Source organism: Mizuhopecten yessoensis, unplaced genomic scaffold, assembly GCF_002113885.1.
Source record: "Mizuhopecten yessoensis strain PY_sf001 unplaced genomic scaffold, ASM211388v2 scaffold6579, whole genome shotgun sequence".
In the NCBI taxonomy this organism is placed as follows: domain Eukaryota; kingdom Metazoa; phylum Mollusca; class Bivalvia; order Pectinida; family Pectinidae; genus Mizuhopecten; species Mizuhopecten yessoensis.
The window spans coordinates 243,444-256,836 of record NW_018406620.1 but is presented as its reverse complement, the minus strand read 5'-3'; the positions used below and the strand labels follow the sequence as shown (position 1 = coordinate 256,836).

At 36.5% G+C, this 13,393-nt stretch overlaps 1 protein-coding gene across 7 annotated transcripts in view; it reads right to left on the bottom strand.

The window, feature by feature from the left end:
* Positions 1-13,393, bottom strand: part of LOC110452301 (putative N-acetylated-alpha-linked acidic dipeptidase) — an 82,108-nt gene that overhangs the window by 15,962 nt on the left and 52,753 nt on the right. For all 7 annotated transcript variants that reach the window (XM_021500724.1, XM_021500723.1, XM_021500726.1 and 4 more), the window contains 7 exons: positions 10,262-10,447; positions 7,473-7,541; positions 6,855-7,011; positions 6,005-6,136; positions 4,424-4,549; positions 3,584-3,758; positions 2,809-2,905 (listed from right to left, as the gene is read on the bottom strand). In XM_021500724.1, coding sequence (XP_021356399.1) covers positions 2,809-2,905; positions 3,584-3,758; positions 4,424-4,549; positions 6,005-6,136; positions 6,855-7,011; positions 7,473-7,541; positions 10,262-10,447 — 942 coding nt within the window. The remainder of the gene's footprint in view (positions 1-2,808; positions 2,906-3,583; positions 3,759-4,423; positions 4,550-6,004; positions 6,137-6,854; positions 7,012-7,472; positions 7,542-10,261; positions 10,448-13,393) is intronic.

Genomic DNA, 13,393 nt, shown 5'->3' with positions numbered 1-13,393 from the left:
GGGATCTTTTCCGTGCGAGATTGGACAGTTCTCACACGGGCCACCATTTATAGTCCCATCCGACGGACTGTATGTTAGTGGTTAGAGTCATGCATGTGCTGTGTTTTTGTTGTCCGTTCAATGTAATCCTCTCTTCACTGAAAATATGGCTGACTGAACTTTACTAATGTCATCTTTCTTAGAAACCTCGTCTTGTCTTTCACCTAATTCTGTTCATCGTTCCGACATTTAGAATGTAAATATACGGATTAAATAGTATTTTTTCAATGTTCATGTTTAGATGAAATTGTAACAAAAGTCATTCAATCGATATATATATATGTAATAAATCTAGGTGACGAAAAGAGTATCATTATATACAGTCAAAGATATTTAATAAAATTTCATTTTAGGGTCTAAAAAGAGGAAGCGTTTTATAAAAGACAAGTATGCGGCGTTTCAATCATAATATTGATCTAAAACCTTATCTATGACGAGTTGAGCCAGACAACCTACAAATATAAATTAGGATTGTTTTCAATGTTGAGAACACTCCGCTTAGTTCTAACATATAAGCACATTTCAAAAAACCATGCGGTGTTCGGCGTTGGAGTATTATGGGTACAATTTGAAATTGCCACAAAGTGATGACATTTAAAGATGTATTCTATTGTAGGTTGAAAATAGTTTTGAAAAACATGTAGTAGATTATTTGGCTGATAAATGGGTCAATGGTTCTGCTTGGTATTCTATTGAAACTATTAACTTCTGATAAACATTATAATATCATCAACTACAAGGCCATTCAATAATAAAAAAGACTTTATTGTATACATTGATGTTAAATTACACAAATAATTTGAAAGTGTCGCCATATTTGGTGACAATAGTTTTGTCACATTAAGTACTGTACTAGTTTCGGCCATCGTTAACACTATGCAATGCTTTACTGAAGCAGTCTATTACATGTTATCTGTGTTGTTAATCCGGTCGTAACATTACTTTTACACTAAACAACAAAAGTCGGTGAATGTACATGTATATATGCACCTCTGCGTCATAATATGTACCATAACGAGTTGTGTATTTCATCGGACACATTGAAGTAATACGGCAACTGATGTAAATATAGACATTACTAAATAAAAATCAATATGGAAACAAAGGGCAAGGATAATATCAAAAGATTTGCCATAAATGCAACAGATCATATTTGCTCTCTTAAATGCGCCCCCCCCCCCTTCCCTAATTCTCCAAGAAGATGCGTATGTTAAGCATGGAGCCCCCATATTGTCGCCTTGTACAATATATGTGACGGGATGAATAAGACGAATATCTTCAACACTACAAGGGTCTTCCTTGTGTTGACTTAATAGTTACTGATACGGACACAGTCAATTGTTCGTCATAAGTGGATATAGGTCAAATAATGACAACACAGGAAGGTCGTGATCTATTTATGAATGATGAAGTACTTCGTCAACGTGGTATAAATCTTGCTGTAACAGAGGGGGATGTCCCCTGTCAAACTGGCTTATCCGATACAGAGTTCATTTTAAACACGAAGTGTATTAGTTGGGACAGCGCGGAAGATCACCTTCGAAACCACAGGTTAATACAATGCAAAGATTATTTAGGCCACATGTCACGTTTCGCCCAGTATTATGGGATGCTCTTACTATCACGTGGAATAGTATGCACGTATGAATCGTGCACTATCAGTAATATCGTGGAAACATTAGCCAGTCCGCACTGGTAAAGAGAGGTCGTTACGTTGAAAATTATCTTCACCTCCAGATTAATCTGTTTAAATTGACATTGTAATTTTGAGTAAAGCTATTAAATCATTCGTGGAAAAGGATTCAATATCTTAAAGGAACGACCGTTTAAATCTAGAGCGTTGGATCAGATAATTTGAAGAGGATGGAATGTACACTTTAAATACCATGAAGAGCAGTACAATAATTTCTGTACGAGCAAAGGCAAAATACACAAATTTTTGAAAAGAACATTATACGGGATTAATTATGAATGCCGACAGCTTCAAAGTTGTGTCAGCTTTATAGAAACAAAGAACAAAAAAGGAAGAGTTCGCTCAAGGCTTTTCATTACGAGGAGACCTTAACCTTATTATTTCAAATTCATTGGTATCGCAGATGTTTATTCGATTAGATCAAGAAGCACAAATATTTAATTTAATATTCCAGATATTCATACATTTGTATACCTGTACATATTACGCGAAAAATTTAAATAGGTAAAACATTTTCCGTTTCAGTGTTATTTTAAATCTTTTTCATATCGCCATTGAAATACTTCGTAAGAGGATGATATCACAAATGCCTAAGTCATTCTATACGTTACGTCCTACAATCTGATCGACTGAGGATTTCCACTTCCTCATTCACTTTTATGACGTCATTTCCGGCAAACTTTATCAGTTCGAATTACTAAGCACACTCTCTTCGTGTCGTCAAATTATGACGTTAATCGCAAGTACTGCTGGTGTGAAGCAATATCAAACGTTAATTTACGCGTCAGCATCATAGCCATCTGCTCTTAAATTCTAGCTTGATTCAAAATATATGGGTGTAATGATGGCGCAGTAGATATTCGCATTTTTACCTATAGACGACCGGGGTACGATTCCCCGATTGGACGTGAAAAGTTGGTTTCCTCAAGTACTCATTTCGCCTTATACATTACGACCCTCTGCGGGCTTCCATTCGCGCTAACAAGAGCAATTACATTAGCTTTTTTTTTTTAATTCATTATTTAAAAAAAAAACCAACTTTATGCATGGTATGTCAATGATTTAATCGTTCTCACCTCAAAAACTGCTGTGCGTCTCCATAGCCAATAGGCTGCGCAGGAATCGTAGAATCGCTTATCCAACTTTCACTTTTAGGAATGCGGTAGGTATAATCTTCAAAGAAAGATGTGCCATATTTACCATATTTAAAGATAATCTTCATAAGAACTACAAAAGAACTAAAGAAGCGATTCCTGTCCTCAAAGTGAAACGGTAATGTACTTATATAGCAACTGAACAAGCGAATTCGTGGTATTAATGTACCGCCGTGATGATCTCGATTATGATATAGAAACTATGTAAAGTTTTAACGGATTCCTAATATCTCAACAAGTCATAGAACTAGTCCTATAAAACAATATATCATGACTGTTCATGTCCCTCATACTATAAAGTTTGCAAATACGCACATGAAGTCTCGCAATAATTTGTTTAGGAAACCAAATAAATCTACCCTTGGGCTGAAGATTTTTCTGTCACAGCCTCAAGTTAGAAAAAAATAATTCTGTTAACCCATTCACCCCTGGAGACACATTTGAACTCCTCCAATTCAAAGATTGGAATAGTTAATTATGATATTTTAGGGGTGAATGATAATTTCGAGAGGAGACGGATCAATCATCTAATTGAAGTTAGATCATACGTTTATGAGACAAAGGTAACATGTTTTATAGCAGAGAAATAATAATAATCCTGTTTGCGTTTTCTGTTATCATTTCTTTTCACATTGTGACATTTATTGCGCCAATTCTATCTCGTTTTGAGGTCAGGTTGACAACAGGTAGACATTACCTTTAGCTGGATAGAACATGGTCAGCATGTCCCCGTCGGGCCCCGTGGTCCCCCTCTGGACCCCACTCCCGGGGAGCCACCAGCTGTTTGGGTAAGTTGAGTTGCCCATATTAAAATCAGCCGGATCAGTGTACATAATGATACCTGTTGCGTTAAACTGCTGGGCTATTTTCACCTACAAAGGGAAACTTTTATATATTTTTTTGTATTTATATGCTTTTAACTATTTTCGTGGAGCCTCTATACAATGGAGGTTTATATTGTAAGTAGTAAAAATGGAAAGAAAAACACATTACCTGACAAACTTTATTTAACCAAATCAGTATTGATATAATGAAAATACGAACAAGTCATCCCAAATCCACGAATGATATTTTATATTCAACAGCGAATCATTGGACAAGCGATGTATTATTTGGTTTTGATACATAACGTAAGAGTGTATATCCTTATGTTAGCCGACAGAAACATATACAATCATACAAGCACTTATTTAACATTAGGAAATCGATGCAACAAGCCAAACAAAGGAAACTACAACAAATAAGAACACCTGATCTTATTCTCCTTGTGCTTTTTCAGAGGTCTCAATGTCATTATTTTCTTTGGTCATATTATGTATTAGTTTTATTGGTTTGGAGTTCGAATTACGACTTTGTTGACAATTCGGCCTCATCTTTTGATATCGGTATAGATTGACATTATTAGGAGCCAGTGAACGCAACTAAATAAAGACACAAGTGACCGTATAAAAGCAAAAGTTTATTAGTTGTTCGTGAATGAACCACTTGTGGTGCTTGGTAAAGAACAAAACATTGTATTTGGTAAGTTTTTACTTGCCTTGTCTCCACGGAAGATTTTTCCATATCTGGCGATGACAATCTTTCCCTCCACAGACAGAGATTTGTTATCTCCAAGGAACACGAAATCCTCGATACGGCCATAGTTCACGTATACTAGATCCCCCTGTAACGAGTAAATCAGATACAATATTTAACTTTGAGGTCGACAACTTAATGAATACTACACATAGGTTTCAACCTGACATCGCAGATAGCACAAGGTTTTGCGCGCACGAATACATCTATTCTTGCGTTTAGCTCTCGATTGGAGATATATGTCCACGCAACAAACGAGTGCAATTCATAACGTCAGATACAGAGTTTAGTGTGGTGTTGTGTTTAATGCGTTGTTCTTAATATCAATAGTATGTTTTCTGCAAAATAAAAGTTATGGTTATCTGGTCGTAATGATTTCACAACTTAGGAACCGAGCAACAGCGTCGGACATATTATTTACGTTACTTAACCATGGCTATGATATTTAAATCCATATTAATTTGTCGTTTAGATCATTGAATGAATCGAAGAGTTTTAACCAAAAAAATAATTGTCCTTGCCTAGGTAACATCTTGTATCATCACGTTGTGTAGTGATTCACTAAATATGCGATAATATGTTTCATAGGTCTGAGGTTTACATCTGCCGCAGCAATACAATTGTATAGAGTAATCACACTTCTGGCTCCGAAGCAGTTCGTAAAGGGACAGGAATATTGTTCAAGTACATTCTTCATTTAGGAAAGAACCATGAAATGAATAATTTAAAAAAAATCAAGAGTAAAAACATGTAACATGAACTAGCTTGTAACTGAAATTGTCTAATAAAAAAGGCTTGGCATTTCAGGCGGTACCGACACGGTACCGACACATTATTCGGAGGATTCCTTATAGGACGGAAATATGTAATTGTTCGAAAGTTAATTGCTAATGTGAGAAAGGCGTTCCAAATGTGTCAGTTTAACTGGGCAAAATGTCTAATGCGTTTTCAGAGTGGAATTGCATATATGATACAAAAAAATAGACAACATTGTAAGCGCATAGGAAAAACGAATATTTCTAGCTGTCAACAGATCTGTATCTGCTTCGAATTCAAGGAACCCCCTACCACTGCCAAAACCCTGTAAATATGCATCGCAATTCTTTCTCCAATGCTTGAAGGAAACCCGTACATTCGGATTTTTTTTATGATTTTTTTTAAAGATGAAAATAAATGAATTAAATATAAGTATCAATACATGTTTGGAAAGTAAAATTGAGTGGTTAAACCAGGATTTGACCACTCGACCTTCAATCATCCATGACTATGTCGGTCTACCCAACTGAACCACCTGGCCAACAAAAGTATCCAGGTCCTGTTGCTCTTCAGTACTATCCAAAATAAATCAGAAGAAGTTACTGTATGTACAAAACCGATAGCGGAACTTCGCATGCTTAAGGATCTTTGTCCCACTGTAGTTTTTCGTGTGTTCCCGCCATGCCGTATTTTTGTTAAACCTAGTGATTTTCTGTCACACGCGTTAGTGTGTTTGAATGTATGAATACATCTTCGAAATCTTGAAGTAAATCATGTTTCGGCTTACCTCGGCAACGCCTGCCACGGCAAACGCGTTAAAGGGAGGCACAACTTCGCTGTTGTTACCTTCTGCGTCTAAAGGCGCCTCAAACGTAGCCGCCTCGAACATTACAGTGCCGTCCTTTGCGGTCAGTTGTACCTACAATATTCAGAGAGAACAGCAAATACGCTCAATTTTAATATAGTTAGAAATAGAAAGGTAACAGAGACATTTTTATGTTCAACCAGAGCATGCATGATTACACATTTTTATGTTCAACCAGAGCATGCATGATTACACATTTTTATGTTCAATCAGAACATGCATGATTACACATTTTGAAGGTACTTTGACCGCGGAACAGTCAAATGGAGAAACAATTAGTTTGGTCTATGTTGTGAGCCTATGACGTGTACACAATGTTCCCTGTGGACGTCACAACGCACGATAACACACAGGTTACAGCCAAACCTGTATAAAGAGACCATCCTTGCGATGTCCGAAAAAGATGATCGCTTTACACAGGTAGTTTCTTAATACAGGTGTAGTTCAGAATAAAATCATTACAATGTTGAACATTAAAACTGGTCTCCTAACACAGGTGGTCTCCTAATACAAGGTGCCTTTTAACACCGGTTGGTTTCACAATAAAATGGCTACAATGGTGAACATTACAAGCGGTCACTTAACATATACACATGTGGCTGCTTCATGGAGATGGTCGCATGAACAGGTTTGACAACGCAGTTCTTAAATTTAAGGTATTGTGTTATTTATATGATAAATATTGTTGATATGTCTTTTAGAAATCATTGTCTTTGATAATTTTGTTAGTGATTATAATTAACATTTTTATAATGACACGACAATGACTAACCGTGTTGGGGTTCGTGCGGTTTGGGTAAGACATCAGTACGTCATACGGCGTAATCCGGACCATATCCAATCCGCTGTCACGCCATTCCTTGGCGATAATGTCGACAATTTCATCACCGCCAGCTGTTCCGGACATGCGCGGTCGACTGGTGTATCGCCTGACAATAAGATGCAAAGAAAAAGTAATACGCTAACCAACGCATCCACAGGATGGACGTCGTTACTTAGTAGACATAAAAGTACAACACACTTAAGATTCCGAATAGCTGGACGTCATTCGTTACTCTACATATGATAACCGAATAGCTTGACACAGTGAATAAAGATTCCGAATGAGATGCGATTAACCAGTTAGTTAAAAAGTGGTATTTGGTAAATAGTTATCAATATGAGAATTGATCCCTGAATCCCGTTATATATAGTAAAAGTCCGGATCCCCTAATTGGGAATTCTGTATTCGAAAATACGGTTTTCGCAACTGGCAAAGACCCGGTGACACTTTACGGAATTCAATGCCATGAAATGGTCCGATGTTGTCCACATGATACTATAATTGGACCACAAGTTTTAGTGTTATATCTCTCCTTTTTCGTCTATTCGATGTACGATAATACTTTACCTGAGATTTTCTTTGATGTTTGTGCTGTCAAGGCTGTTTAACAGTACTTCAATGGCGTCTTGAGTTTGCCTTCAAAAGAAAAAAGACTGGTAAACAGGATAACAGACTTACTGTAGACCACTTCAATTTCGTGAGATATCTATTTTCGAGCTAGATCACAAGGAAAGACGATCAAAAACTAAAACAAAAATAAAAACTGTTACACGTTGATGTTTTTCTAATCGAAGAATGTTCAAGTGATAATTATAAGGGGCCAGTCATGGCCATGGCATGATACTCATTTCAAATATGACGAATTTCCCAAAGGGTTTTCGGTTGTTCTCTGGTACTATGAATATGTGACTTTATTCCAACAATAAAAATGCCTTATTTTCTATCTTTTATTAAAATATTGACGTCTTACTATTATGAAGTACGATAAACGATAAATTTTGCGACCGTGAACATTCTCTTTCTTTACAGTAGCATCCCAGTTTTCCCAAATTGTAGTTCTTCTATGTCACAGTTGGCTCAGTATTCAAGAGTTTGCTCCGATTATCTATTTTCCGTGATAGATGTATACCGCTGACATAATATGCAGGTTGATGCAGATCATTGGGATATTTTACTGGTTGCCAACATGATCTCATTGAGAAATGTTCTATTTCCCTGTGTGATATGAATGTCAATGTTCTTGTAATTATAATTCATTCGGCTTTTCGCTTTTTGTCAATTTGTCAATTCTCACTTTGAGAACTTGACAATGTTAAACATGTTCTAGGTTTACATGGCGGGTGTCGTCAACGAGAAGACGCTTACCCTTCCGGAACCCTTTGTGAATTTTACTTTGTTCATACTTTGCTCTAGCTTTATCTTTGTTATGTTCGAGCTACGGTTTAGTTGACATTTCGGTATTTTTTTGTTTCTAGAAACATTCAATTTCTAAGATTATTTTCGATTTTACATCTTAAGTACCTTAAGTACATTACAATGTAAATAGCCTTATCTAAAAGTGACCAAGTGTCCGACATATAATTATATAAGTACGGGTACTTACAAACGTACTTCCCTATCGACGGTAACACTTTATATTCACATATACATATCTTATTGTGTATTCACTCATTCACCCCTGACATTTTATAATTAACTATTCCGATCTTTGAATTAGAAGTGTTCAAATGTGTCTTCATGTGTGAATGAGTTAAAGGACTGATTAAGTGCGTGGTACAATGAACAAACAAAGTTCGAAACAAGTATTGTATTGACAAGGGCTACAGTAATACAATGTATAATTTAATAACCGGTCTTAATGTTACTTGTATATCGTGATGTGCGAGTGTCGAAACTGATGACTGACTTTCACATGATCGTGATTACACGATATTTATATTTTGACCGTCCGGGGTACATGTAGCCACGCAACTATAATACGTGATCAATACCTGATCAGGAAAAGTGCAGCAAGCGACTGCCACGCGCACAATGATACCATCGACAGGTATATATGTATATAGTTTATTAAAATAGCCTATGTTTCAATGCGAACAGTACATATATGTACTTGTAAAACACTTCATATATACTTAAAGTCATTAACATTTCCGGCTAATTTTGACCTATGAAACTGTGACATTTTATGCACTAATATCTCAAGGAATAGAATACCTTGTTACTAGTCGATACTCACATGTTTGTTAAAAAAAATCAAAATAAAAAAAAATCACCATGGCCCTAAATGACCACAGCCGTCGATGGGCCGTTAAACATAAACAAACAAACAAATTGTTACTACAACGTTATATCGCTCAATGATCCCTGTCTCATTGCACTAAGGTTTTCATATAAACAGTAACCACCTCTTAATTTTGTTTTGGATAACGGTAGCAAACAAAGTTCCGTTTACCAGGTAGCTCTATCGGTAAGAGCGAAAGCGTCTATGATATCGGAAGTATAGGTTCGAACCCCGGTCTAGCCCTGCAGTACTTTCTATACTCAGAACACGGTTGTTGATTATATTTTGTTTATTTCATCTTAATTATATCTTATAAAAGTCCCGCAAGGTTTGGTTTCCTTTTCAGAACTGATAAATCAAAGCTATACAGCCATGCTTGAAAAACGGGTTTAAATGCGTAGGTACGGTTTCTGGCAGTGGTACAGGATCCTTAAGTTGCTCGATTGTGTTAAAAAGTACTTCAAAATAAATTGAATTCTACGAATCTAACTAAATCGCAAATAATTCGTTTTGTAAAACCATTACCATCTTGATAGGCGATGATTCGTGTCTTGCCAAAGACAAGCCACGGTTTGTTTATATGGAATGTATTTTAAATTCCAACAGTTTAATTTAATTTTGATTTCGCAGATTTTCACACTTCTGACATCATTAGGTTATTTTCATCCTCTTGTGCAAAATAACGTCTACTGGCTCAAACATCGTATCATTCTTGATGTGATGCGACTGTTTTGTCTATGAGAGAGATGTTTTTTTTATATGTTATAATATCCGATCAATTTGACAAAACGCAAAGCTCATCACCACCAGCAATCCATAGTCTACCACCTCCAGGTACATACGTTGATATAAAAATAAACGAAGCGCTATATCTCTGTATAAAGATAAGAACAAGAGCCTATTAAAGTGCAGAACACTCCGTCATCCTAGTTATATACATTCACAGTAACTTTGACAATTGCAGAGTGGAGCATATGAACCATGGACAAAAGAAACGGTGGGTTAACAAAGGGCCGTAACTCTGTATATGTAAGTATTGGTGGAGAATTTCATGCAATGACAATTAAATACTTACGCCTCTTTAGCTGGACCGTCGCCGTTGACGTGGGTCTGCTCTTGACTTGAACCCCTCGCGGCGTAACCGATGCCTATGCCAATTCCCACACAGACCAGGCCCACAACTATCCCACCCAGAACGAGGCGGGAGCACACGGTTTTCTTCTTTTCGTTGTCCATCGTGCTGATGGAGAGATTGGAAAACCTGTTGGGCATACCAAAAATACACATTAAGTCATGACAACATATTTTGATGATGGGATATTTAAAAGCAACCCAGTAGAATTTGATGTTGTATTGCCGAGTCACATGGGATAGCCGCCTCTTAATTTAGGCTTAAACAAAATCTAATTAAAGATGGTCTTGCTGTGAAGACATACGAAGTTTACTCAGCAAAATAAAATCAACGGAAATTTCAACCCAAAGACAAAACACTAATTATTGCCAATGCAACCTTGTTATTTATCAAATGTATTAAACTCTTTGTTGTCCTTACGGTGTCGTATATCGCCTGTTAATGGATGGAAATGCAGTTTAAAATGAGTTTTCTTGTACATATACATGTATCTTTGACTTTTTGGTGCATTATTTTTTATCGTTTTATTGCTTCAGCAAAACTAATACTACAACGTGTATATCGGTAACGGATCCTGTGACCAATTTGGAGGGTTTCCCAATTTATTGGAGTGAGGGTTAGCGGAAACCACCGTGTGCTGTTCGTTAGGTTCTGAACCTTGAGTGAACAGGTTTCCTCCAGATCCGCCATTATATTTTCATAACAAGTCATACAGCTGTGATGTCTGTTAGAACTTCTTAATCCAGAATCAGATCATACATTTATTAAAGTTAATGAGATTTTTTATAACGTTTATCGTATTTCAAGTATTGTAAATAACGAAAAAGTAAAAAATGGCAGGATTAAGTTTTTCCATACACCTGAATGGCTCGCTTTGTTCCGTCAGTATTTGTATATACAATAAACTTGTCAATCCGACCCTCTATTGGACACAACATATTGGTCGGATTACACAGTATAGCAATAACTGTTAGCAGTATATTGCTGAACCTGTCTTATCTGACACTTCATAAGACACATAATACTGGTCTGATGAAAAAGGATACACGGATTTATTACGTTTTTGTCAGTGAAATATCGGATTCTATTAACTTGATAAAACTGATATCTTTCACACTGTGACAAACATCAAAAGTGATACTTTCACAGTGTGAAAATATCCCTTTTTGGTATTGACCAATCATAACGGTATCTTCTATTCGCTGCATTCAAAGGCAACGATTTTTTGTTCATTTTCAAATATTTACATTTGCCCCGCGCCGTCCCATTACAACAGTGTTAGAGGGCAAGTGTAATTATGTAGGCTATAATTACAACTGCTCGACAATAATTACAACTGCCTGTTTCGGGTGTAGGAATATGTAAACAAACAAAATGACCGCCTCAAATGTATTTTGAGGCAGGGCAAATGGCTTTTGTAGGAATATGTCTTAAAAAAGAAAAATATGTAAATATAAAAAATACCTGGTTGTCTGGATGTAATTATTGTTGATATAATTACAAGTGGCCTCTGGCAAATCTACGAGGCCACTTGTAATTATATCAACAATAATTACATCCAGACAACCAGGTATTGTTTAAATATTTACATTTGCCCCCGCGCCGTCCCATTACAACAGTGTTAGAGGACAGGTGTAATTATATAGGCTATAATTACAACTGCTCGACTATAATTACAACTGCCTGTTTCAGGTGTAGGAATATGTAAACAAACAAAATGGCCGCCTCAAATGTATTTTGAGGCAGGGAAAATGGTTTTTGTAGGAATATGTCTTAAAAAAGAAAAATATGTAAATATAAAAAATACCTGGTTGTCTGGATGAAATTATTGTTGATATAATTACAAGTGGCCTCTGGCAAATCTACCATAAACTCTAGCGGGTTTCGCTTCTGATTCCTGCCCCTTTTTAATGCATTACATTTTCAAGTCTTATGCTTTAGAAAATGTAATGGTGTTTTCCGTAGTAACAAATATATTTCACTCGTGTGGTTAACAGTGCGCAGCACGAGTGAAAACTATCAAAATGGGCAATACACGTCTGCACACTTCGTGTTGTTCTTTGACTTTGCCATACAAAAGACGTAAAGTTACAATAAGATTCATACAAATGGCAAGTGTTTAAATTTAGCGTACAGGGCAAGTTGAACGTCGTATTTTAGACTAACAATATATACATGAACACATAACAGGTTCAAAAGGCCTCTTTAGCAGCTAACCGTAATTATAATAAATCCTTTTTACACAACCAATACAATTTTCTATGTGACGTTTCGATGACTAGTACGATATGTACACTGTCACCTTCATCAGACAAATGACCAGTGAAGCGTATGCACACAAAGGTGTAAAATGTGTACGAGTTGTCCATAAAATCGCTTAAAAATCTTACCCATATACAGTGTACGAAAATGCTTATTAATATATGAAAAACTACTTCGCTACTAGGGAGGGTGTCTAAGTGTAATCGTTTCCTTATTTGGTAAGTCACAACGTTACCTGTGCAATGTATTTGAGTTCTATATGACCTTTGACCTTAAGTTTTTATCAACTTTATGTTTATAATTCACACATCTAATGGTGAAGGGAAAAGAAGTTTTGCAATCAGGGCAGCATATCAATTTGCTTTTGTCCTCCAATATTCCTAAAAGCAAATGACACAGAAGATATCCTCTATTTTCGAGATATCTTTCGGTTGCTGACTAACATTTTTTAGGTCCTGTGAAGCGTTAAAATGCTACAGCTTCGGAGGACGTGGGGTTGGGGTTGTGGATGGGGAGGGGGCCTGGTATTGCCGGCCTTATTTCTTGGACCACACTTTCAATTTCCAGTAATTCGGACATAAGGGAACTGACCCCACAGACGAGAGGAGAAACATGTAGATCTAAACAAGCGTAAAACAACAGCTAAATAATTGTACCTGTAGCTATGGCAGGAGGGATTACCGGTACGTAGGTACAGAGTCTGTACTTTGCTGCCAACAACAACACGTAGTTTGCACGTGCAGTGATGATGATGTACATAACTGTTAATAGGTAATGGCACATTCAGGCTAGCTGTCTAAATTGAAACGTTGT